The sequence below is a fragment of the Protopterus annectens genome, chromosome 16.part0 (assembly GCF_019279795.1).
Source record: "Protopterus annectens isolate FY-2018-M chromosome 16.part0, PAN1.0, whole genome shotgun sequence".
Lineage (NCBI taxonomy): Eukaryota > Metazoa > Chordata > Ceratodontiformes > Protopteridae > Protopterus > Protopterus annectens.
The window spans coordinates 862053681-862079174 of record NC_056750.1 but is presented as its reverse complement, the minus strand read 5'-3'; the positions used below and the strand labels follow the sequence as shown (position 1 = coordinate 862079174).

At 44.7% G+C, this 25494-nt stretch overlaps 1 protein-coding gene across 1 annotated transcript in view; it reads right to left on the bottom strand.

The window, feature by feature from the left end:
• The window catches only part of SUPT16H (SPT16 homolog, facilitates chromatin remodeling subunit), a 3088153-nt gene that overhangs the window by 832227 nt on the left and 2230432 nt on the right, over positions 1-25494 (bottom strand). The window contains exon 18 of the mRNA XM_044058195.1: positions 7121-7246. Coding sequence (XP_043914130.1) covers positions 7121-7246 — 126 coding nt within the window. The remainder of the gene's footprint in view (positions 1-7120; positions 7247-25494) is intronic.

Here is a 25494-nt window from a genome sequence, read left to right as displayed (position 1 = left end):
CTGCCGTCAGGCAGCCCTTCGGTCGGCCGGATTCCAAAGTCTGGGTCTGGCCTCGGCTGGTGTCGCAGTTCACCCGACGTCACAGCTGCAGTTATTCGGGTATAAAGGCATCAGCCGACGCCATTTTCCTCAGTGTTTCTTGCCCCAGATGCCAGGTGCCCTCTAGGAAGGCTAAATTTGGATAAATGCAAATGATTCCAAATAGTAGAGAGCAAATTCAAAAATAAGCATGTATGTACATGTATATACAAACAAATACACCATAATAGATTCCCCCAGCTAGCTACAAGATGGGCAAATACCCTAGGAGTACAACAGAGGGGAAGGAGGGTGGGTAATCCTGACTGCAGATGCATTCCTATCGGACATCTACATTTATGGTAGGTACAAAACTGTACTACGTCCTTCAAGGATGCATCTGCAGTCCTTACAAATGGGTAGAATACCATAGCCAAACTGGGGGAGGAGGAGAAATGAAATTATGGTGTAGTTAGTATCCCTTGCAAAACAGCAGTGGCAAAACCTGCTCGGGATCTAGAGTATAAAGGTAAATTATAATGCTTGGCAAATGTATGCATGGAGCTCCAAGTAGCAGCCTCTAAAATGTCTTTGGTAGCCACTCCTCGAAGAAAAGCTGTGGTAGTGGCTGTAGCCCTTGTAGAGTGAGGCCTGATGTTTTCTGGAGTTTTCTTCCCATGGTAGGAGTAACAAAATCTAATGCAATTTCCTATCCACTTAGAGATTGTCTGTTTTGAAATTGCTTTTCCTTCCATTCCTGTTGCATATGCCACCAGTAGCTGGTCAGTTTTTCTATTGCTCTTGGTCCTGTCCAGGTAGTAGCATAATTGTCTATGCACATCCAAGGTATGTAGCAGTCTTTCTCCCGTTCTGTGGGTTGGGGAAGAATGTAGGTAGGTGGATAGCCTGATTCAAAGATACTTTGGAGACCACCTTGGGCATAAAAGTAGGATTTGTTCTCATGGACACTATCTTGATGGAAGATCAGGAAGGGCTGTACTGCCATTAATGCCTGTAGCTCAGATACCCATCTTGCTGAAGTGATTGCCAGTAGGAATGCAGTTTTCCATGATAAGTATTGTAAATCTGCTGTTGCTGCTGGTTCAAATGGAGGGAGTGTCAATTTTTCTAGTACAAAGTTAAAGTCCCATGCTGGCAATGGTGGCTTCATAGGAGGTTTTACATTTTTAATTCCTCTCAGAAACTGCCTGAGCAGAGGATGTGAGAAGACTGGAGGATCCAAGTCGTATTCTGCTGAAATGGCTGATGCATGAATCTTAATGGAAGAATAGGACAGACCTTTGTGGAAGAGCTCTGCCAAGTATTCCAGGATGTTGGCTATGTTTACCAGTGACACATTCACTCCTTTTTCAGTACTCCAAATGGAATATCTTTTCCATTTTGCTGAATAATTTTTTCTTGTTGAGGGTCTGCGAGACTCCAAGATAATGTCTTTTACCCTTTGGGATAAATTTGGGTTATTTGCTCTTATGCAATGTTCCAGGCAGTTAGCTGCAGTGTTTTCAGGTTTGGATGCAGGGTGTTGTAGTTGTTCTGTGTTAACAGCAAGGGAACAAGGGGTAGGTGCCATATTTGTTCCCGAGACATGCTCCTCAGTAATGGGTACCAATGTTGCCTTGGCCAGTCTGGAGCTATCAGGATGATCCTTGGACGGTCCTCTTTGATCTTCAGAAGCACCTTGTGCATCAAAGGAAGTGGTGGGAATGCATATGCTGTCAGGTTTTTCCAACTGAAAGAAAGGGAGTCCACCTTCCAAGCAAGTGGGTGGTACGTCCTTGTGCAGAATTTCTTTAGTTGGTGATTGCGTGGGGATGCAAATAAGTCTATTTGAGGGAGTCCCCATTTTCTTGTAATGGTTTTGAAGATGTCCGGATGCAGCATCCATTCGTGGGCATTCGTGGTACTCCTGCTTAGTATGTCTGCTAGAATGTTTTCTTTTCCTGGTACAAAAATTGCTTGTAACTGAACGTTGTAACTCAGGGCCACATTCCAGAGATCCATTGCCATCCGGCATAGAGGGTACGAATGTGTGCCTCCCTGTTTGTTGATGTACCACATAACTGTGGTGTTGTCTGTCCTTATCAACAGTTGACCTTGTCGAAGAAATGGTCTGAATGTCTGAATTGCCAGTTTTACTGCCAGCATTTCCTTTTGATTTATGTGTAGGTGCAGCTGGTCTTGAGTCCATAAGCCTTGTATGCACTTGTCCAGCATGTGGGCCCCCTAACAGAGGTCTGAGGCGTCCGTGGTAATGGTTTGGCTTGGTTGAGTGTTGTGGAAGGGCAATCCTTTGTTTGATTGACAGGCCTGAGCCCACCATTGGAATTCTTGCTTCAGGCATGGAATTATTGGAATTTGGGTTTCTAGGCTGTGCTTGTGCTGAGACCACAAATTCCTTAGGTACCACTGTAACTTTCTCATATGCAGTCTGGCATGTGGAACCAATATTATGCAGGATGCCATGAAACCCAAGGCTTGCAGGACTTTTCTTGCTGTTAGATGGTTCTGCTTTGTTAATGCCAAGAAGTATAGAGGGAGTTGCTCCTGTTTTTCTACTGTTAGGAATGCCATTTGCTTTGATGTGTCCAGCTCTGCACCCAAGAAGGTTATCCTTTGGGATGGTATCAGCCTTGACTTGTTTATATTGACTGTGTATCCCAGGGCTTGTAGTAGGTAAATGACCCTTTTCAAGTCTTCTGCTAACTTGATTTTGTTGTCCGCTTGTATGAGGCAGTCGTCCAGGTAAGGGTAGATTTGGATTCCCTGGAGCCTGCAATGAGCAATTACTGATGCCAGGCATTTCGTGAACACTCTGGGCGCAGTAGATAAGCCAAAGGGCAATGCTGAGAATTGATAATGCTCTGATCCTGCAAGAAATCTGAGGTATCTTCTGCAATTTGGTCGTATGGGGACGTGCAGGTATGCCTCCTTGAGATCTAGAGTTACCAGCCAAGACTCCTTGCCCAGCATGGGAAGAAGCTGCTGTAGGGTCAGCATTTTGAATTTTGGAACAATGAGGAATGTGTTTAAAGCGGACAGGTCGAGAATAGGTCTCCATTTGCTTTCTTTTCTTGGTACCAGGAAGAGTCTGGAGTAAAATCCTGTCCTTGCTCCATAGATGGTACCTTTTCCACAGCTCTCATTTTAATAATTGAGATATTTGTTTTAGAGCTTCTGCCTTTTGATTTGGAGGTAGGTTTGGCATTCCTCTCTTCCCTGGTAGAGTATGGAAGTGAAACCTGTAACCTTGGTCTATTGTCTGCAAAATCCACTTGTCTCTTGTGATGTAATGCCAGTTTACTGAAAATAAAGCTAGCTTCCCACCCAAGGGTGCTTTTAGTTGTTCCCTGGTAGGCGGTGCTAGAGTCAAGTCACTGTGATTGTCCTGTAGTAGTGGTGGTGGCTGTGTCCGTGGCTGCACCTCGCTGGTTGTTACCCTGCCACTGGCATCCCCTGTAGGCACCTCTGGATTGACTTCGGCCTCTTGAACGCCTATTCCTGCCTCTCTGGGCTCTGGATGAGTCTGGAAAGGACCAATTCTTGGAGAGCCAATTCCTGCTAAACCTTGGAGGTTGGACCTGTAAGAAATCTTTCACTGTTTGGACAGATTTTGCCTTCACTTCCATCTTCTTCAGCACCTGTTGTGCAGGAGAGCCAAACAAATTGATCTTGTCCATGGGAGCATCTAGTAATTTGGATTTCACATGGTCTGGTAAGGCCTGCTCTTTTAACCATGCATGCCCTTCTGATAACTGTGCCAGTCATGGCTGATCTGAAGGAAGCTTCCAGTGCATCATAGCCGCATTTTAAGGAATGGTTACTGACCTGCTGAATGTTATGTACCACTTCCTGAACAGATTTTTTGTCTAATGGTTCATCTGAGGACAACTGTTTGGTTAACTGGTCTAGCATAAATCCTATCCATAAGCCCTATCGGGCTTAGCAGGGACCGGAAGTGAATCAGGAGCAGTACAAGCATCATTAAATGCATCATCTACAACAGAAAGAACTGGAGGAATGGCTAAAGGCCTATGTTGTGGTAAATGCAGGAAGGTTCTAAGCCTCTTCCTAGAGTCTGAGAAATCCTGGCCCTGCCACTGAAATTGTTCCCTCACAGCATGCAAGGTTTCCCCAAAGGAAAATTCCTCAGGCGGAGAGGCAGAAGGGATGGACTCTTCAGCATCAGAGTCTTCATAAGGGGAGAAAGAAGCCTCTGGAGGGTTAGTATTATCTGAATCATCAGAGGAATCATCTGTAGAAACTGGTTCAGGGGGCTCTGCTCTAGGCCTCTTCTCTGGAGGTGGGTGAGAGGCCCTGTCTGTGTGAGATTGGGATCCCCGGATTAAAGAAATGAGATCCTCTGCTAGACTAAGCATTTGTGAACTAGAGCTAGGCCTGTGAGAGGGGGGTCCTAGCAGGCACAGATTTAGTAGTTTTAGCTGCTTTAGCCCTGGCAAAAGCCTTAATGGACATGGATGCAGGTGGCCTAGCAGCTCCACGTGCAGGGGTGGAGATATCCAAGGGAATAGTGTCAGATAATTCCTGAGAAACTGCCAGAGCAGAAGGTAAATCAGAAGCCGATTCCACGAGGTTGGAAGAGGCCTCGGTAGGAGGTAAGTTTTCGGCTGAAGGAAGAACCGCTTGCTCGGTTTCAGCCGAAACCGAGACACTCGCGGTTGGCCTAACCGCGGTTTCGGCTGAAACCGCAGACCGCGAGTGTCGGTCCTTTTCCTTGCGCTTTTTTGATATTTGCGTAGTCGGAGAATCCGACGGCATAATGTAAGCAAAATCAGAGCCGAAAAACTCCTCAGCAAATTCCGACCGACGTCTAAGCGTCCGTTGGTTAAAAGAAGCACAGGCTAGACAAGCTGCTACGTCGTGGTCTGGGCCTAAACAAGGTAAGCAGTAAGAGTGGAAATCTTTATGAGGTATTTGTTTCCCACAAGTTAAACAGTTATTCACTTTTTCTGACATCGGCTGAGGCAAGAAAGAGTCCCCAACGGGGTACTCAGCTTTTTAGAAGTCTTCGGTGGTAGTAGAAGAATTCGGTAGTAGTAATCTCTGGTTCTGACCGACCGGCACTTGCGAACAGCTTCTGCTTCGGGTGCCACGCGGCAAGAAAGACTGATGCCTTTATACCCGAATAACTGCAGCTGTGACGTCGGGTGAACTGCGACACCAGCCGAGGCCAGACCCAGACTTTGGAATCCGGCCGACCAAAGGGCTGCCTGACGACAGGACAACCCATTTGTAAGGACTGCAGATGCATCCTTGAAGGACATCACAAAACTTACAAGAGCTGCTGTCCCACTTAGACCTGGATGAGTTCCAGGACTTGGGCTCTGAAGCTTTTAACATCCCCATGCTTTGTTCTCATAAGGAAGTCCCGAGTCTCCCTACAGTATGCCAACACATGACCAAATAATGCTGGGAGTAGGGCTGGCTAGGTCCACATCATGATGGAGCAGGGCTTGTCAAGAGTCATGTGATGGCATCAAACCACAACAGTAACTGCAAAGTCTCGCACTAATAAGTTAAGTCCAACTAACAGTCAACTAACCGACTCCTGCTTTTCAGCCACAGAATCCCACATGAGCTAATGCCAAGACTACTACTTTAAATGGATCATACAATCCAGACGGGATTGGAGGCCCCGGAAGAAGAAACTTCAACAGGAAAAACTGCAGCCATTGCTGAAAATTCCAAACAGCTGCTGCTCCTTGTCAACAGGCTAGGCTAGTGGAGAACAGTTATTCAATGGGGGGCAAAGAAACAATACTGTGAGCACCATGAAAAACATTAACCCCCCCAAGTCAAAAAACAAGGATGACTCCTCAAACCTTAAGTTCCCTGTGCATAAAGGACACACACAGAAATCAACCACCACTGCTTGGGAATAATTTGCACCTTTGTGACAAAGTTGGACTACCATGCACATTTCCAAGTAGGAATGAGCTCCAGACAGCCCTTCAAGTAGCTACTAGGCAGACAACCAGACCTATAATGAGCTGCATTCAGCAATTCTTTGCAAATTCTGTTTTTATTTAAAAAAAAAAAGGCTTGTGAATGCAGAAACTCTACCAGTGACAACAAAGCTCAAAATAGAGACTGCAAGACATAAAAGTCTTCACAGGTATGAAGGGAAAGCATGCTTGCATAGTCAAACAGATGAAACAGCAAACAGTCACAGCTACTTGTTTGCCCCGTGTGTGGAAACTTCATTACATATGCTTAATACTGACTGGTTACAAGGATAAAAAGGGTCTTAAATGTCACATCTCAACATTTGCTTCAAACAGCAGCACCAGGGGAAGATATTTTCAACTGTACTTCTCCTAAGTCCTGTATCCAAGAGGATGGAGACCCAGTAGTTGACATTCTTGCAGGAAGAGAGAGATGTCCATTTGGTGATGTTCCTAAAACACAAGCAGACTTTAAAGAGAAGCAGAGCTTGCAGCCCGGTAGGTATGGAATCCAAATCCATTCCTCTCATGTACTCATTCTGGGAATTTCTCAAATTGTGTCCCAACATCCCTTTAAACATTCACTCCTGTTCCTTCGGACTCCAATGCAACGAAGAGAAGAAAGAAATACCCCAATTTTCGATTTCTGCAACATGTGAAATGATCAGACTAGGGAAGTTTGTCTTACAGTTCAAGGCAAAAACAAGAACGGCTATGGTCATATGCCTCAACATCAGGTGGCAAAATTACTTCATATACTTTGGAAATACTTTCCTTTAAACAGCACTACAAGCACTTCCCAGCAACGAGGCGACATTTGGCTTAGAGTGGTGGGCTTATGACTGCACAAGGGTACCGGCACAGGTAAGGAGACAGACTTCTGTGAAAACAGGTAAAGAAACATTTTGAAAAGGATAAAACACAAAATAGCAAACTCCACCTGCTAAGGCCACCTTAAGATTTTTTTAATGTAATATAAGCAAATACAGCTATTAAACTAAATAAACAGAATGTGTGGGAACAACATTTTTCTTGTACATATACAAGAAGTTGTAAGAATGGGCTTTGCTCTTGTCAATAATAAAAAAAATTCATTTGCTCAAGAGGTCAGCACCTACCTGTTCTGCATAAAGGTCATCTCTGTCATGCATGTGCTGGTGTTTGCCCAGGTCTGTAGTAATTTCACCAACTTCAGTGTAAAACTGTACATCTGTGTGTCGCTTCTTACCAAACATAATAGCATTCTAAAAGTAGATAAGATCAATTAATTTTCATATAAAACAAGAAAAAACTGCAAAAACAAAGTTATAAAATCTTATAATAAAGGTAGATATTCTTTTCATTGTTGCAGTATTCATAAAGTACAGTTGTATACACTTACCATAAATGTAGATGTTCAAGTGTATTCACTGTTGCAGTCATCACATTTGGGTTATCCCTGCCAGGGTAGCCCTCGGCTAGCCATAATACCAGAGACTTAGTATTTCTGCGACGGTTGCTGTCGTTGAGGACTGACGTCAGGTCGTCAGTGGTATAAAGTAAGGCAGCCAACACCATTACATCAGTTTTTCTTGCCCTAACCTGGCTGGAGCCCCCAAGTAGGAGTCCATGTTCTAGTGGAAGAAACCCCACCAGTGGAAAATAAATACCAATAAGTCCCTTGTAAGGGAAGGAGAACAAGTTAGAAAGTAATAAAAGGAGAAAGACAAGAAAGGGGGAAGGAGGGAGGGAAAAGTACAGTTTTGTACCTACCATAAATGTAGATGTCCGACAGACATGCAACTGCAGTCATAACATGTGGGTTTGTCCTGCCTCAGGCAGCCCTCGGTCGGCCGGATTCCAAAGTCTGGGTCCGACGTCGGCTGATGTCGCATTTCTCTCAGACGTCAGAGCGGCTGGAGTATATAAGCATCAGCCGACGCCATTTTATTCAGTGTTTCTTGCCCCAGATGCCAGGTGCCCTCCAAGGAAGGCTGTAATCAAATTGGAAGACAAAAACAGGATTCCAAACAAATACATGAGCAATAAAACAAATACACCATAACAGATATCCCCAGCTAAGAGTGAGGGGGATAGGAGTGGACCCTAAGCATAGAGGGGAATGGAGGGAGGGAAAACCCGACTGCAGTTGCATGTCTATCGGACATCTACATTTATGGTAGGTACAAAACTGTACTATGTCCTTCAAGAATGCAACTGCAGTCATAACATGTGGGTAGAATACCATAGCTTAGCTGGGGGAGGAGGTATGCTCTAGGAAAGAGATGGTGTGGCAATCAAACCCTGCAGGACTGCCGAAGCAAAGCCTGCTCTGGATCTGGAATATAGGGGGAGACTGTAGTGTTTTGAGAATGTATGCACGGAGCTCCATGTAGCAGCTTCTAGAATGTCCTTTGTAGGCACCCCTCTTAAAAATGCTGTAGAGGTGGCTGTAGCTCTGGTGGAATGTGGTCTGACAGGCTGGAACAGTCTTTCCATGAAAGGAATAACAGAATCTGATGCAATGTCCAATCCATTTAGAAATAGTCTGTTTTGAAATTGCTTTTCCTTGGACTGCAGGGGCGTAAGCTACAAAAAGCTGTTCAGACTTCCTACTAGCCTTGGTTCTGTCCAGGTAGTATTGAAGTTGTCTATGAATGTCCAAGGTATGCAAAAGCCTTTCCCCCTTATTCTCAGGATTGGGGAAGAAAGCAGGCAGATGAATGGCTTGATTTAGAGAAACCCTAGATACCACCTTTGGCATAAAGGTAGGGTTGGTCCTTAATGAAACCCTGTCTCTGTGGAAAATAATAAAGGGTGGTATTGCCATTAGGGCCTGTAGTTCAAACCCTTCTTGCTGAGGTAATTGCCAACAGGAAGGCTGTTTTCCATGAGAGAAATTGCAAGTCAACTGAAGCTGCTGGCTCAAAAGGAGGTAGAGTCAGTTTTTCTAAGACAAAATTGAGGTCCCAGGCTGGCACTGGGGCCTTTCTTGGTGGCTTAATGTTCTTGATTCCCCTGAGGAATTGTCTTAGTAAGGGGTGAGAAAAACAGGAGGATCAGTGTTGTATCTAGCTGAAATAGCAGATGCATGTATCTTTATTGAAGAATATGAGAGGCCACTCTGTAACATATCTGCCAAATATTCCAAGATAAGTGGGATGTTCAGTAATGATGCATCATGCCCTTTGCTGGTATTCCAATTGCTGAATCTTTTCCACTTTGCTAAGTAGACCTTTCTGGTGGACGGTCTTCGAGCCTCTGTTAGTATCCGCTGAACTTCCTTGGAGAGAGATAAGCTGAAGTTATTTATGGAATCTCCCAGGCTGTTAGCTGCAGAGTCTGAAGGTTTGGATGCAGTGTTTCAAAATTGTGTTGAGTCAAAAGTAGAGGCCACTGAGGGAGGGCCCACCTCCTGGTGTGACATATGCTCCGTAGTAGTGGGTACTAGTGTTGTCTTGGCCAATCCGGAGCTATTATGATTCCCTTGGGCTTCTCTGCTTTGATCTTTAGTAATACTGAGGTCATCAGTGGCAGAGGTGGGAATGCATAGATTGCTAGGGAGTTCCAGTTGAATGAAAGAGCATCTATTTTCCAAGCCTTTGGATGGTATGTCCTTGTGCAAAATTTTGGTAGGAGATGATTGAGGTGAGAGGCAAATAGGTCCACTTCTGGCTTGCCCCATGTCGAAGTGAGTTGTCTGAAAGCCTTCGGATGTAACCTCCACTCGTGTGGATCTGTGAAATTCCTGCTTAGGCTATCCGCCAACACATTGTCTTTTCCTGGAACAAACTGTGATTGTAACTGGATGTTTAGACTCGGTGATTTCTCCCAAAGCTGCATTGTCAGTCTGCAAAGGGGGTAAGAGTGGGTGCCCCCCCTGCTTGTTTATGTACCACATCACAGTGGTGTTGTCTGTCCGTATCATTAAGTGACCTTGCTGGAGTTGGTTTTGAAAAGCCTCGATAGCATGCATTACTGCCAGAATTTCCTTTTGGTTTATATGCAGATGTGTTTCCTTTAGAGACCATTGTCCTTGTATACACCTGCCTTCCATGTGCGCCCCCCATCCGAGGTCTGAGGCGTCTGTAGTCATGGTCTGTGTTATCTGTGGTTTTTTGAATGACATACCTGTGTTTTCCTGGCTCACCGAGGCCCACCATAGGAATTCCTTTTGTAAGCATGGAATGAGTGGTATGATTGTCTCCAAGTTGTTGCTGTGCTGAGACCAAACGCTTTTTAGGTACCATTGAAGCTTTCTCATGTGTAGTTTTGCTAATGGAACCAGTAGAATGCAGGATGCCATGTAACCCAGGGCCTGTAGGGATCACCTTGCAGTCATCTGGGTGAGTTTTGCTAAGCCTTTGAAGTATTGAGTTAACTTCTCTTGCTGGTCTTCTGTCAGGTAAGCCATCTGAGAGGCTGTGTCTAGTTTGGCTCCTAAGAAGATTATTTGCTGGGATGGCTGCAGTCTTGACTTTTGGAAGTTGACTGTGTATCCCAGAGCTTGAAGTAATCGTATGACATATTCCAGATTTTTTGTCAACATCAATTTGTCGTCCGCTTGTATGAGGCAGTCGTCCAGGTACGGGTAAATTTGTATACCCTGGAGCCTGCAATGAGCAATTACTGAAGCCAGGAATTTTGTAAACACTCTGGGCAGTAGATAAGCCAAATGGCAATGCTGAGAATTGATAATGCTCTGGCCCTGCAAGAAATCTGAGGTATCTTCTGCAGCTGTGTCTGATAGGGACATGCAGGTATGCCTCCTTGAGGTCCAGAGTAATCAGCCACGACTCCTTGCCCAGCATGGGAAGGAGTTGCTGTAGAGTCAGCATTTTGAACTTTGGTACTATGAGAAAGGTGTTTAATGCGGACAAGTCCAGTATTGGTCTCCATTGAGTTTCTTTTCTTGGAACAAGGAACAGTCTTGAGTAAAACCCCTGTTCTTGTTCTTGTTGTGGAACTCTTTCTATTGCTTTCATTCGAGTTAGCAGAGTGATTTGCTTGATAGCCTCTGCCCTTTGATGTTGTGGTAGATTTGGCATGCCTTGTTTTCTTGGTAAGGTATGAAAATGAAACCTGTACCCTCGGTCTATAATGTCCAAAATCCATTTGTCCTTTGTCAGTCTGTGCCAGTTTTCTGCAAACAGAGATAATTTCCCACCCAAGGGAGCTTCTAGTTGTTCCCTGGTAGGCGGTAGTAGAGGAAAGTCATTGAGATTGTGGTTGTTGGGCAGGAGAAACCCCTGCGTTACCTTTCCTGGCTGCCATTGACGTCCCCTGTAAGGGCCTCTGTATTGGCCTCTTCCTCGGCCACGTCTGTTCTTACCCCTTTGAAACTTTTCTGGATTAGGAAAGGACCAGTTTTTTGAAGGCCAATTCCTACTGAATCTGGGGGGTTGAACCTGGAGGAAATCCTTTACAGTTTGAACTGATTTTGCTTTTTCTTCAATGGTCTTTAACACATCCTTAGCATTTGCACCAAAAAGCTTGTTCTTTTCCAAAGGTGCATCCAGAAGTTTTGCTTTTACATGATCTGGTAGAGGTTGATCTTTTAACCAAGCATGTCTACGCATCACTGCCCCTGTCATAGCTGCCCTACATGAAGCTTCCAGTGCATCATATCCACACTGCAGGAAGTGATTGCTTACTGAATGTTATGTACAGCTTCCTGCAAAGTCTTCCTGTCTAAAGGATCAGGAGAAGCTAATGTTTTCTGTAAATCTTCTAAGAGATAATCCTGATATTGGAACATATGAAAGACAATTTAAAGCTCTCATAGATAAGGTAGTGGATGTGTAAACCTTTTTACCCCATCTCTCTAATGACCTTGCTTCCCTGTTGGAGGGCAAAGGATTTTTTGAGGTGGAGGCTGAAACTCCTTTAGGCCCCTGTGAAATAGTTTCCAAATCAACAGTATGGGCCCTGAACAAATGGGAATGAGTTTCTGGGACCCTGTAATACCTGTCTGGCTTGGCTGGAGCAGGAGGGAGAGAATCAGGGGTAGCACTAGAATCAGAATACAAATCATCCAGAACATCAAGTACAGGAGGAATAGCTAAGGGCCTGTGCTGAGGCTTCTTAAGGAAAGTCCTAAGGCGTTTCCTGGAATCAGAATATTCATGGCCCTGCCACTTGAAATGTTCCCTCATGGTGTGCAGAACTTCCCCAAAAGAAATATCCTCAGGAGGGGAGGCCGAAGGTATGGAATCTTCTGCATCCAAGTCCTCATAGGTCTGGAAGAGCTCTTCCTGGCTATCAGAGTGGACAGAGCCCTCAGAGTCTTCATCTGAAGGAGTGGGGTCAGAGGGTTCAACCCGGGGCCTTTTATGAGGAGGAGGAGGCTGTGATGCTCTCTCAGGATGGGCCTGTGAACCTCTAATCATGGAAATTAAATCAAAAGCCATGGACATAATTTGTGTCTCCGGAGTCGGCTGAGGTAAGGATTTAGAAGTAATATGCTTTGTTTTGCTGGCTGCCTTAGCCCTAGTGTAGGCCTTAATAGACATGGCCATAGGAGGCCTGGCAGCTCCACGTGCAGGAGTGACCTTGTCTACAGCAATGGTCTCGGGCATTTCCTCTGTTTCGGTATCCGGAGGAAAATCTATAACTGGCATCGGAGTAATGTCTGGAATCGGAGTCGTCGGTAATGCGGTGTCTTCGGTTCGGAGCGGTGGAGAGACCTTCTCAGAGGGAACCGGAGCACTCGCGCTAGGTTTTGGCGTGGAGTCGGTGATAGACGCGGGCCGAGGATGTCGGTCCCGGTCTTTTCGGTTTTTGAGAGTTTGCGATGTCGGAAGATCCGACGGCATGGTATAAGCAAATTTATCGCCGAAAAAATCTTCAGCGAACTCCGCCCGGTGCCTGAGAGTGCGCTTGTTGAAGCGAGCACAGGCTACACAGGCAGAGACGTCGTGGTCTGGGCCCAGGCAAGGGAGGCAGTAAGAGTGGAAATCCTTATGAGGTATTTGTTTACCACAAAAAAGACGATTGTTAACTTTTTCAGTAATTTCTGACATCGGCTGAGGCAAGAAAAGGTCCCCAATGGGGTACTTAGCTTTTTTGATGACTTCGGTATCGTAGAATACAGGAGCTGACCAACCGGCACTTGCGAACTGCTTCTGCTTCGGGCACCGCGCGGCAAGAAAGACTGAAGAAAATGGCGTCGGCTGATGCTTATATACTCCAGCCGCTCTGACGGAGAGAAATGCGACATCAGCGCCGGACCCAGACTTTGGAATCCGGCCGACCGAGGGCTGCCTGAGGCAGGACAACCCACATGTTATGACTGCAGTTGCATTCTTGAAGGACATCCAGGACTGCAACAGTGAATACACTAGAACATCTACATTTATGGTAAGTGTACATAACTGTACCATGTTCTTCGTGTTTCACTGTTGCAGTCATCACATTTGGATAGATTCCCGAAGCCAGAAAATGGGTGGTGGCAGCAAAAGAAGCTAGGGGCTGGCTAGGATGCCTTGCAAGACTGCAGAGGCAAATCCTGCTCTGGATTTGGAGAAGAGGGGCAGGTGGTAATGCTTGGTAAAAGTGTGAACAGATGTCCAGGTGGCAGCCTCAAGGATGCCCCTGGTGAGGACTCCTCTGAGGAAAGCTGCAGAAGTGGAGGCTGCTCTGGTGGAGTGAGTCCTGACTCCCTTGGGGGGAGGCTTTCCATGCTGTTTGTAGCAGAAATGGATGCAGTGTGCTATCCATTTGGAAATTGTTTGTTTGGAGATGGCTTTGCAGTCTGCTCCTGTAGCAAAGCTAACCAGCAATTGATCAGACTTTCTGAAAGATTTAGTCCTGTCTAGAAAGAATCTGAGTTGTCTGTGCACATCTCGAGCGTGAAAAATCCTTTCCCCCTTGTTCTGGGGATTAGGAAAAAAGGTGGGCAAATAAATGGATTGGTTGAAAGCCACAATGGATGCCACCATGGGCATGAAGGACGGGTTAGTTCTGAGGGATACCCTGTCTGCATGGAAGATGATGAAGAGTTCCACAGCCATGAGTGCTTGCAGCTCAGAGACTCTTCTGGCTGAAGTGATAGAACGTTAAAGAAAGGACACTGTGCAGTAGGCTAGCTACGTAATCCAGGATATGAGCGAGGGAGGGAGGGTTGTGCCATTTTTCGTTCCCTTAGCCTGGATACAGGTGCAGAACATTTTCCATTCATTAGTATAAGACTTTCTCGTGCCAAGACGTCTGGCCTCAAGGAAAACATCCAGAACCTGTTTACTGAGGTTGGCAGATTGGTTCGGGGTTAGAGAACAAGCCAAGCTGCCAAACTGAGTGTCTGCAATTAGGAATGCATAAATTCCCCTTCCCTCTGGGTCATGAGGTTTGGGATCTGAGGAAGATGCCATAAAGTTAGCGGGGACAGGCTGCGCAGCAGTGAGTACCAGTGCTGCCGGGCCAGTCTGAAGCTATAAGAATGGTCCTTGGTTTTTCCTCCATTATTTTGAGCAGTACCCTAGGTATGAGAGGTAGGGGAGGAAAGGTACAGACTTACCCAGAGGAAGGACAGGGCATCCACTTTCCAAGCCATGCAGTCATGCTCCCTGGTGCAGAATTTGCTGAGCTGATGGTTGGTGTGGGAGGCAAAGAGGTCAACTTTCGGGGTTCCCCATTTCTGAGTTATTAGGGTGAGGGTACCTCTGTTGAGTTCCCACTTGTGTGGGTCCAGAAGATTTCTGCTTAGTCTGCCAGAGAGTAGAGAAAGCCTGGTAGGAATTTTGCTAAGAGGTGAAGTTGCATGGCAGTGGCTGTGTGCCAAAGGGTCATGGCCAGCTTCCATAAAGGGTAGGAGTGAGTCCCTCCCTGCTTGTTGATGTACCACATCACAGTGGTGTTGTCTGTTTTGATCAGGAGAGCCCCTGGAGAGAGAAGAGGCTTGAAAGCTATCAAGGCGTGCTGCACAGCCATCATCTCTTTTTGATTGATGTGCAGAGGGGTTTGCTGTGGGCTCCATTGGCACTGCAAGCACCTGCCGGCCTGGTGAGCACCCAAAGCATAGTCTGATGCATCTGTGGTGAGGGTCTGGGTGACGGGGGGGGGGGGATTCCCTTTTTGTGGGAGCATGCTGTTGCCCACCACAGAAAATTTTTTCTGAGGCAAGGAATTATAGGTAGAAGAGTTTCCAGGTCTTGACAGTGTTGACACCAAAGGCTTTTTAAGTACCACTGAAGTTTCCTCATTTATTTATTTATTCCATTTCTTGACCAGAAAGAGCCCATTTTCAGTGGAGGCCCTGGGAGAAAAGATACGCAATATTACATAAGCTCGATAGTAATACATACATAAGTAATTGAACAATGTTCAAGCTCACTCGTTCCAAAACCCCCAATTGAATGGAAGAATGGCCACACTATAAAGCTAGAGGAAAGATGTCGTTTCCTCTAGCTTTATAGTGTGGCCATTCTTCCATTCAATTGAGGTTTTGGAACGAGTGTGCTTGGATTTTGTTTGGTGTGTTTACTGTTGGCACACTCTCTGTTTGGGATTTAATAGAACAATTCTGACAGACCAAAGTAAAAAAAAGAAGTTGAAACGTAGAACAATGTCATTCCATTAATGACATACAAAAATCATTAACTATATGCAAGAGTAAAACTGTGTTAATGTGTACGATCAAGCATCATGGGCAGTAGTGTGACATAGGAGAAGTAGAGGCAGAAGTGATTACAATGCATTACAGACAGCTATAGATGTGAAAAGTTAAGTTCTGAGGTGAGCAGAGTACGCAGTCTTGTATATGGAATGAGTAGTATGCAAGATGCCATGAACCCCAGAGCTTGTAGGATCTTGCTTGTAGATAGCTGGGCCTGGTGGCTAGTTGAGAGAAGTAGGCTGTCAGAAAAATTTGTTTCTCTGAAGTAAGGTAAGCCATCGGAGATGCTGTGCCCAGACTTGCTCCCAGGAAGATTATCCTTTGGGTGGGCACCTGTTTGGGTTTCTTTTCGTTGATTGTGTACCCATGGGAGGTTAGTAAGGTCTTTACAAAGGTCAGGTGCTTGAGCAGCTTTTCCTGAATGTCTGCCTGAATAAGGCAGTCATCTAGGTATAGATAAATCTGAATATTTATTTGTCTGCAAAAGCCGGAAGCCGGTGCCAAACATTTTGTGTAAACTCTGGGAGCAGTACATAAGCCAAAGGGAGGTGCAGAGAACTGAAAGTGTTGAGATCCTGCCCTGAAGCGAAGATACTTCCTGCATGATTCCCTGATAGGAATGTGGAGGTAAGCCACTTAGAGATCCAGGGTGGCTAACCAAGAGACCTTGGATAGCATGGGTAGCAGCTGCTGGAGGGTGAGCATTTTGAATTTTGGCACCACCACGAAGGTGTTTAGAATGGATAGATTGAGGATGGAGTGCCAGGTGCCCTCTTTTCTGGGCACCAGAAAAAGTCTGGAGTAGAAACCTCTGCCTGTTCTGCAGGAACGTGTTCTACTGCCCTCAGAGTGGAGGGAAAGGATTTGCTTTTGAGCCTCTGCCAACTGATTTGGTGGCAGATCTGGGAACCTTTTTGGGGTTGGAAGGGTGTGGAAGAAAAATTTGCATCCCTGAGACACAATGTTCAGAACCCAGTGGTCCTTGGTAATGGTGGCCCAGGTGCTTGAGTGAAAGGAGAGTTTTCCTCCTAGGAGTAAGTGACGATGGGCAGAGGGAGGGGGTGGAAGAGGTGAGGCATTGTGAGTTCTTACCATAAGGGGGTGGCTTAGAACTCCCTGGCTTTGAAGTGGAGGTAGTCCACTGCTTAGATCGCTGCATTCGCTGGGGCTGCTGTCGGGGTGGGGGTGGTAATGCTTCCATGGGGCCTACGCTGGGCCAGTTTTACTTGGGAGCAGGAAAGGACCAGTGTTTGGAGGGACAATGCCTGCTGAACCTAGGGGACGGGACTTGCAAGAAATCCTCAACTGTTTGCATATATTTCGCCTTTTCTTCCATCTTTTTAAGACCTCTTCTGCCTTAGTGCCAAATAAGTTATCTTTGTGGAAGGGGGCATCCAACAATTTAGATTTGACATGGTCTGACAGGGGCTGTTCCTTAAGCCATGCATGCCTTCTAATGACTAATCCAGTGACTGCTGCCCTGCAAGAAGCTTCTCAGTTGTCAAAACCACAGTGCAAGGTGTGTTTAATTACTTGACTTGCAGAATGCATCAACTTGTAAATCTTTAGAGTATGCCCAAGAAGGAAAGGAAGACATTTTTTGTTTAAGGAGTTCCAAGGTATGTTGCTGAAATGTCAGCATATGGAACTGACAATTTAGTGCCCTGATAGCAACAGTAGCTGAGGTGTAGTCTTTTTTGTTTTACCCCATCTGTCCAATGCTCGGGTGTCTAAGGCAGTGGGATTCTTAGCAGAGGTTGCTTTAATCCAAGTTGGCCCTTGAGAAATTACCTCAGGGTCAGCTGTAGGATTTTTAAAAAGATATCTGTGTGCGTCAGGGACTCTATAGTACCTGTCTGGTTTTCTGGGAGCAGGAGAAAGGATGTCAGGAGTCGAGCTGGATTTGAGGAAAACATCCTCCACAACATCCAGGACTGGGGGGGATGGCCAAGTGTCTGTGTTGTGGTAGATCTAGGAATTCCCTTAGTCTCTTTTTAGATGGAGGGTAGTCCTGACTATCCCATTAGAAATGCTCCCTTACAGTATATGCAGGGCTTCCCCAAAGGAAAAATCCTCTGGGGGAGAGGCTAAAGGAATGGAATCCTCTGCAACAGAATCGTAAGTGGAGAGGGGATGCATGCCTTCATATTCAGATGCATCAGATTCATATGACTCTTGTTCAGACAAAACTACAGGGGACATATCTCTTTTCCTTTAGGAGGGTGTACCTTGGCTTCCCCTGATCAGCATAAGGTCTTCCACCATTTTAAGCATTTGAGACTGAGCTAAAGTAGCAGGTGCCTGAGAGTGGGTTGTCTGTTGCTTGGGTGTGGTTCGTACCCTGGGCCTAAGAAACTCAACGGTTTTACGAAGAATGGTAGTCGCGAAAGATGACGTCGGTTTGTGTTGAGATTCGGCAGTGCGAAGGACTTCCTCAGAACCCAGTGCCTGCTCAGCAGCTCCAGATCCATCCAAGGTAGAGATGACCGCAGGATCCTTAGACGAAGAAGAGTTTTGCGGCATACCGGACTCAGAAAGGGTCTCTGTAGCAGCCTGTGAATCAACAGAAGCGTGCATCAGGGGCTGCGAAAAAACCTGAGTACCGAAGAACTGACTAGCTTAACGGAAGTGTCATCGGTAGGTTTGGACCTGTGAGGTCTGTCTTTATCTATGTTTTTTTCGTAAGATCTGCTGTCGGACGGCTTCCTGAAGCCATATCGGAATTGGGAGGACTGTAAGCGAAAATATCTGACTACAATAAGGGCCCAACAACAGAGTTCTGACGTTGAACAAAGCACAGAAGTGACAAGGGACGTTGTGGCCTAGGCTTAAACAAGTTATGCAGAAAGAGTCAAGTCTCAGTGTGGTATTTGCTTTCCACAAGTGAGAAAATTGACTTGACATCAGCTAGTGCAAGAAAAAAAGGATCCCCACTGGGGAACTTATCTTTAGAAGACCAACTTCAATTCGGTACATGAAAACTCAGGTAGCGGCCGACCAGCACTCGTGCAAACTGCTTCTGGCTCCACGGCACGAAAGACTAACGTAATGGCATCAGCTGCCTTACCTTATACTACTGACAACCTGACGTCAGTCCTGAAGCGACAGCAACCGACACAGAAATACCAAGTCTCCAGTATTTGGGCTGGCCGAGGGCTACTCTGGCAGTGATAACCCAAATGTGAGGACTGCAACAGTGAAACACAAAGAACATTATAGGTTCTTTAGGTACCACTGAATTTTCCTCATGTGCACTCTGGCCAGAAGTACCTGGAGAATGCATGAGGCCATGTACCCTACAGCTTTTCCTGGCAGAAAGCTGGGATTGGGAAGCCAGAGTAGTGATTCTGGAAGGAAACTTTGGTTTTCTGGGGACAGAAAGGCCATTTGCTGTTCTGTGTCCAGTAAGGCTCCTAGAAATATTATTTTCCTGGTAGGTGTCTGTTTTGATTTCCTTTCGTTAAAAGTGAACCCCAGAGAGGTGAGTAGGGTTTTTAAAAATGAGAGATGTTGCAGGAGCAGTTCCTTGCCGTCTGCCTGGATGAGACAGTCGTCCAGTTAAGGGTAAATCTGTACATTGTTTTGCCTGCACAAGGCAATGGCAGGAGCTAGACATTTGGTGAATACCGTACAAGCAGTAGAGAAACCAAATGGCAAAGCAGAGAATTGAAAGTGTAATGATCCTGTTCTGAAGCGCAGAACATGTCTGCATGATTGCCTTATTGGGATGTGCAGGTAAGCATCCTTTAGGTCAAAGGTGACCATCCAAGCTTAGTTTAGCAGCACAGGTAGAAGCTGTTGTAAGGTAAGCATTTTAAATTTTGGGGTTACCAGAAAAGTATTGAGAAAGGATAGGTCCACGATGGAATGCCACATTGCCGCTTTCCTGGGAACAAGGAATAGTCTAGAATAGAATCCTTTTGCAACTTGTTCTGGAGGCACAGATTCTACTGCCCCTAGGGCAATTAGGTTTTGCACTTTAGTGCTTCTGCCCAATGGTTTGGTAGTAGGTCTGGGTACCCTCTTGGAAATTGAATTTGTATCCCTGAGCAATGATTTTTAACACCTATTGATCTTGCAGGGGGATTGATACAGTGAGGTTAGGAAATTAAGTTTTTCCCACTGTAGTGCGATCTTGGAGTTGGTATATTTAATTTACTGGGGGGGGGGGGCACATGGGGGCGCTGGGGGGCTTGCCCCTCAGCAGAAATTAACTAAAACGTGTGTTTGGTGTCATTGCATATGGAGGGGATGTTATTTTCTTGTGATTTCTAGTGCTAGATGTTAAGAAATCCAATGTTACAGGTTTTAGATGTTCTGCTCTCAATGTTATGAAATTAGATGTGATGGGTTTTAGATGTTTCGAAGTAGACCCATATATATATATATATATATATATATATATATATCTATATCTATATATATCTATATATCTATATCTATATATATCTATATCTATATATATCTATATATATCTATATCTATATCTATATATATCTATATATATCTATATATATCTATATATATATATATATATATATCTATATATCTATATATCTATCTATATATATCTATCTATATATATCTATATATCTATCTATATCTATATCTATCTATATCTATATCTATATCTATATATATATATCTATATCTATATCTATATATATCTATATCTATATATATCTATATATATCTATATCTATATATATCTATATCTATATATATCTATATCTATATATATCTATATCTATATATATCTATATCTATATATATCTATATCTATATATATATATATATCTATATATATCTACATATATATATATATGCACACACACAAACATGTACTGCGCATAATTAGACAATTTACAAAATCAACTACAATAACAGGGTTAAAACTTGGATACTGTCAACAGCCTACTGTACAGAGGAAAAAAAAAATTATATATATATATATATATATATATATATATATATATCTACACACACACACACACACACACACACACACACACACACACACACGCATACACATATGTCTCAAGTTACTTAATACAGGTTCTGAAATTGGGTTGTACCGAACTGCGCAACTATTAAAAGGCAGACAGAACAGAGCCATGCTCAGTGTGCAACTATTAAAGGCAGACCGAACAGAGCCATGTTCACTGTGCAACTATTAAAGGCAGACAAAGTACAGTTGTGTACACTTACCATAAATGTAGATGTTAGAGTGTATTCACTGTTGCAGTCATTACATTTGGGTTATCTGCTTGCAGTAGCCCTCAGTCGGCCTGATTAAAGTCTTGGGTCCTGCGTCAGTTGCTGTCCCTTCTTCCATGATGTTGGGTCGTCAGGGGGTATAAAAGCATGCAGCCGATGCCATTACATCAGTTTTTCTTGGCCCAGATGTCAGGTGCCCCCCCCAATGGGAAGCAAATAAATTTATAAATACAAGGATATACCTCCAACAAAAAAGCAAAAACACCAAAAAGCTTTTAGAGCATAGTGACAGTAGAGATATAGCCAAAAGAAGAAAGGGGGCTGGAAGGAGGGTAACCAGGACTGCAACAGTGAATACACTAGCATCTACATTTATGGTATGTGAACACAACTATACTATGTTCTTCATGTTTCACTGTTGCAGTCATTACGTCTGGGTAGATTCCAAAAGCTAAGGTTGGAGGAGGAATTTAAATAGTATTAGGACCAGCTATAAGGCCCTGCAAGATTGCAGTGGGAAAAACCAGCTCTGGATTTAGAGAAAATTGGCAAATAATGCTTGGTGAACGTATGTACAGAACTCCAGATAGCAGCTTCTATGATGTCCCTAGTAAGGACGCCCCTGAGAAGCTGTAGAGGTAGATGCAACCCTGGGTGAATGGGGTCAGATTCCCTGTGGGATAGGTTTTCCATGGTGCTTATAGCAGAAATGAATACAGTGGGCTATCCATTTTGAAATGGCTTTGAAATAACTTTCCCCTCTGTCCCTGCAGCAAATGCCACAAGCAGCTGTTCAGATTTCCTTTGAGATTTAGTCCTGTCCAAGCAGAATCTAAGCTGTCTGTGTACATCTAAAGAGTGCAGTATCCGTTCACCTTTGTTCTGTGGGTTAGGAAAGAAGGTAGGCAAATGAATGGACCGATTAAGAGCCACACTGGATACCACTTTGGGCATGAAGGAGGGACTGGTTTTGAGAACACCCTGTCCGCATTAAAGATGATGAAAGGTTCCACTGTCATAAGGGCCTGTAATTCAGATACCCTTCTTGCAGAAGTGATTGCTAAAAGGAAAGCTGTATTCCAGGAAAGAAATTTTAAATCTGCAGTAGCAGCTGGCTCGAAAGGAGGACGAGTGAGTTTCTCCAAGACAAAGTTAAGATCCCAGGCTGGGGATGGAGCTCTTCTGGGTGGCCTTAAATTTTTGGCCCCTCTGAGGAACTGCGTGAGCAATGGGTGAGACAAGATGGGAGGCACTGTGCTATAATGAGCTGAAATGGCTGAGGCATGAATTTTGGAGTAAAAGGACAAGCCCTTATGAAGCATCTCAGTCAAGTATTGCAGAATCTGAAGTAAATTGGCCACTGCTGCGTTCATTCCTTGAGATTGGTTCCAGGCACAAAATCTTTTCCATTTTGCAGCATAAGATTTTCTAGTACTAGGCCTCCTTGCCTCTAAAATGATATCCATCACTGATGTACTGAGGGATGGTAAAGGAGAGATTAGGTAATTAGCCAAGCTGCTAGGTTCAGGGTTTGCAGCTGAGGGTGCAGAATCTGGTTCTCCTGCTGAGGCAACAGTGAAGGAGTCTGAAGCAGGTGACATGGAGCCAAGCGTGACAAACTGCGCAAAAGTGGGTACCAATGCTGGCGAGGCCAGTCTGGTGCAACTAAAATCGTCCTTGGCTTGTCCTGTTTGATCTTTAGTAGTACCTTGGAGAGCAGAGGCAGAGGAGGAAAGGCATAAACTGATAGGTTTTTCCAGCTGAAGGACAGAGCACCCACATTCCAAGCTAGCTTGTGGGGAATCCTTGTGCAAAATTTGTCCAGTTGATGGTTCTGGGGGGAGGCAAACAGGTCTATATCTGGGCTCCCCCATTTGCTTGTCAACATGTTGAAAATCCTTGGTTCCAGTTTCCACTCGTGTGGTCCATGAGGTTTCTGTTTAGTCTGTCTGCCAGTGTATTTCGTTTTCCTGGCAGGAATTGAGCTGGGAGATTCACTTGATAGCTCAAGGCTGTGTTCCACAATGCCATGGCTAGTTTGCAGAGGGGGTAAGAATGTGTATCCCCCTGCTTGTTTATGTACCACATGACAGTGGTACTGTCAGTCTTTACCATTAGTTGTCCTAGAAGAATGTGGTCCTTGAAGGCTGTCAGAGCATTCTGTACAGCTAACATTTCCTTTTGATTTATGTGTAGGAGCATTTGCCTTGGGTTCCATTTGCCCTGAATGCACTTCCCTGCCAGGTGACCCTCCATGCATAGTCTGATGAATCTGTGAAGATTTGGGCAGCAGGAAGTAATGTGAATGGTAGTCCCCTGTTATAGTGGCAGGCCTCTGCCCACCAAAGAATCTCTAGGTGTAGGCAAGGTACGATAGGAATCTTTGCTTCTAGATCCTGTGAATGTTGACACCATAGGCTTTTGAGATACCGTTGTCGTTTCCTCATTTGCAGCCTTGCATATGGAATTAGAAGAATGCAGGAGGCCATGAACGCCAAAGGCTTGCAGTATTTGCCTTGCAGATAGCTGGGTTTTTGTGGCCACTTGTTTGAAGTAGGTTGTCAAATGAGTCAGTTTCTCTGTCGTGAGGAAAGCCATCTGGGAAGTTGCATTCAAGCTTGCTCCCAGGAAGATAATTTGTTGACAGGGTACCAGGTGTGATTTCTTTTCGTTTATGGTGAACCTCAGACAAGTCAGTACCCTTTGAACAAAGGCCAAATGATTCAAAAGAATGTCCTGGCTTTCTACCTGAATTAGACAATCGTACTGGTATGGGTATATTTGAGTATTTCCTTGCCTGCAAAATGCAATGGCTGGAGCTAGGCACTTTGTAAATACCCTGGGCGTAGTAGATAAGCCAAAGGGCAGTGCAGAGAACTGACAGTGCATGTAGCCTGCTTTGAAGCGTAGGTATCTTCTGCAAGACTCCCTGATTGGGATGTGCAGGTATGCTTCTTTAAGTCTAGTGTTGCCAACCATGCATCGTTGCCTAGCATAGGAAGTAGCTGGTGAAGAGTCAGCATCTTGAATTTTGGAATCACCAGAAAGGTGTTTAGAGTAGAAAGGTCCAAGATAGGACGCCATGTACTGCCTTTTCTGGGTACCAGGAAAAGTCTTGAATAGAAACCTTGTCCCCTTTCCTCTTCTGGTACCAAGTAAATAGCCCCCATGTTTGAGATAGAGTGTACTTAATTTTGGGCCTCTGCCCACTGATTCGGGGGTAGATCTGGCCACCCGCTTGGTGTTGGTAACGTGTGGAAGTGAAATCTGTATCCTTGAGACACTACATTTAAAACCCATTTGTGCTGGGTAATGTCCTTGAGACACTACATTTAAAACCCATTTGCCCTGGGTAATGTCCTTGAGACACTACATTTAAAACCCATTTGCCCTGGGTAATGTCCTTGAGACACTACATTTAAAACCCATTTGCCCTGGGTAATGTCCTTGAGACACTACATTTAAAACCCATTTGCCCTGGGTAATGTCCTTGAGACACTACATTTAAAACCCATTTGCCCTGGGTAATGTCCTTGAGACACTACATTTAAAACCCATTTGCCCTGGGTAATGTCCTTGAGACACTACATTTAAAACCCATTTGCCCTGGGTAATGTCCTTGAGACACTACATTTAAAACCCATCTGTGCTGGGTAATGTCCTTGAGACACTACATTTAAAACCCATCTGTGCTGGGTAATGTCCTTGAGACACTACATTTAAAACCCATTTGTGCTGGGTAATGTCCTTGAGACACTACATTTAAAACCCATTTGCCCTGGGTAATGTCCTTGAGACACTACATTTAAAACCCATTTGTGCTGGGTAATGTCCTTGAGACACTACATTTAAAACCCATTTGCCCTGGGTAATGTCCTTGAGACACTACATTTAAAACCCATTTGTGCTGGGTAATGTCCTTGAGACACTACATTTAAAACCCATTTGCCCTGGGTAATGTCCTTGAGGCACTACATTTAAAACCCATTTGCCCTGGGTAATGTCCTTGAGACACTACATTTAAAACCCATTTGTGCTGGGTAATGTCCTTGAGACACTACATTTAAAACCCATTTGCCCTGGGTAATGTCCTTGAGACACTACATTTAAAACCCATTTGTGCTGGGTAATGTCCTTGAGACACTACATTTAAAACCCATTTGCCCTGGGTAATGTCCTTGAGACACTACATTTAAAACCCATTTGTGCTGGGTAATGTCCTTGAGACACTACATTTAAAACCCATTTGCGCTGGGTAATGTCCTTGAGACACTACATTTAAAACCCATTTGCCCTGGGTAATGTCCTTGAGACACTACATTTAAAACCCATTTGCCCTGGGTAATGTCCTTGAGACACTACATTTAAAACCCATTTGCCCTGGGTAATGTCCTTGAGACACTACATTTAAAACCCATTTGTGCTGGGTAATGTCCTTGAGACACTATATTTAAAACCCATTTGCCCTGGGTAATGTCCTTGAGACACTACATTTAAAACCCATTTGTGCTGGGTAATGTCCTTGAGACACTACATTTAAAACCCATTTGTGCTGGGTAATGTCCTTGAGACACTACATTTAAAACCCATTTGCGCTGGGTAATGTCCTTGAGACACTACATTTAAAACCCATTTGCCCTGGGTAATGTCCTTGAGACACTACATTTAAAACCCATTTGCCCT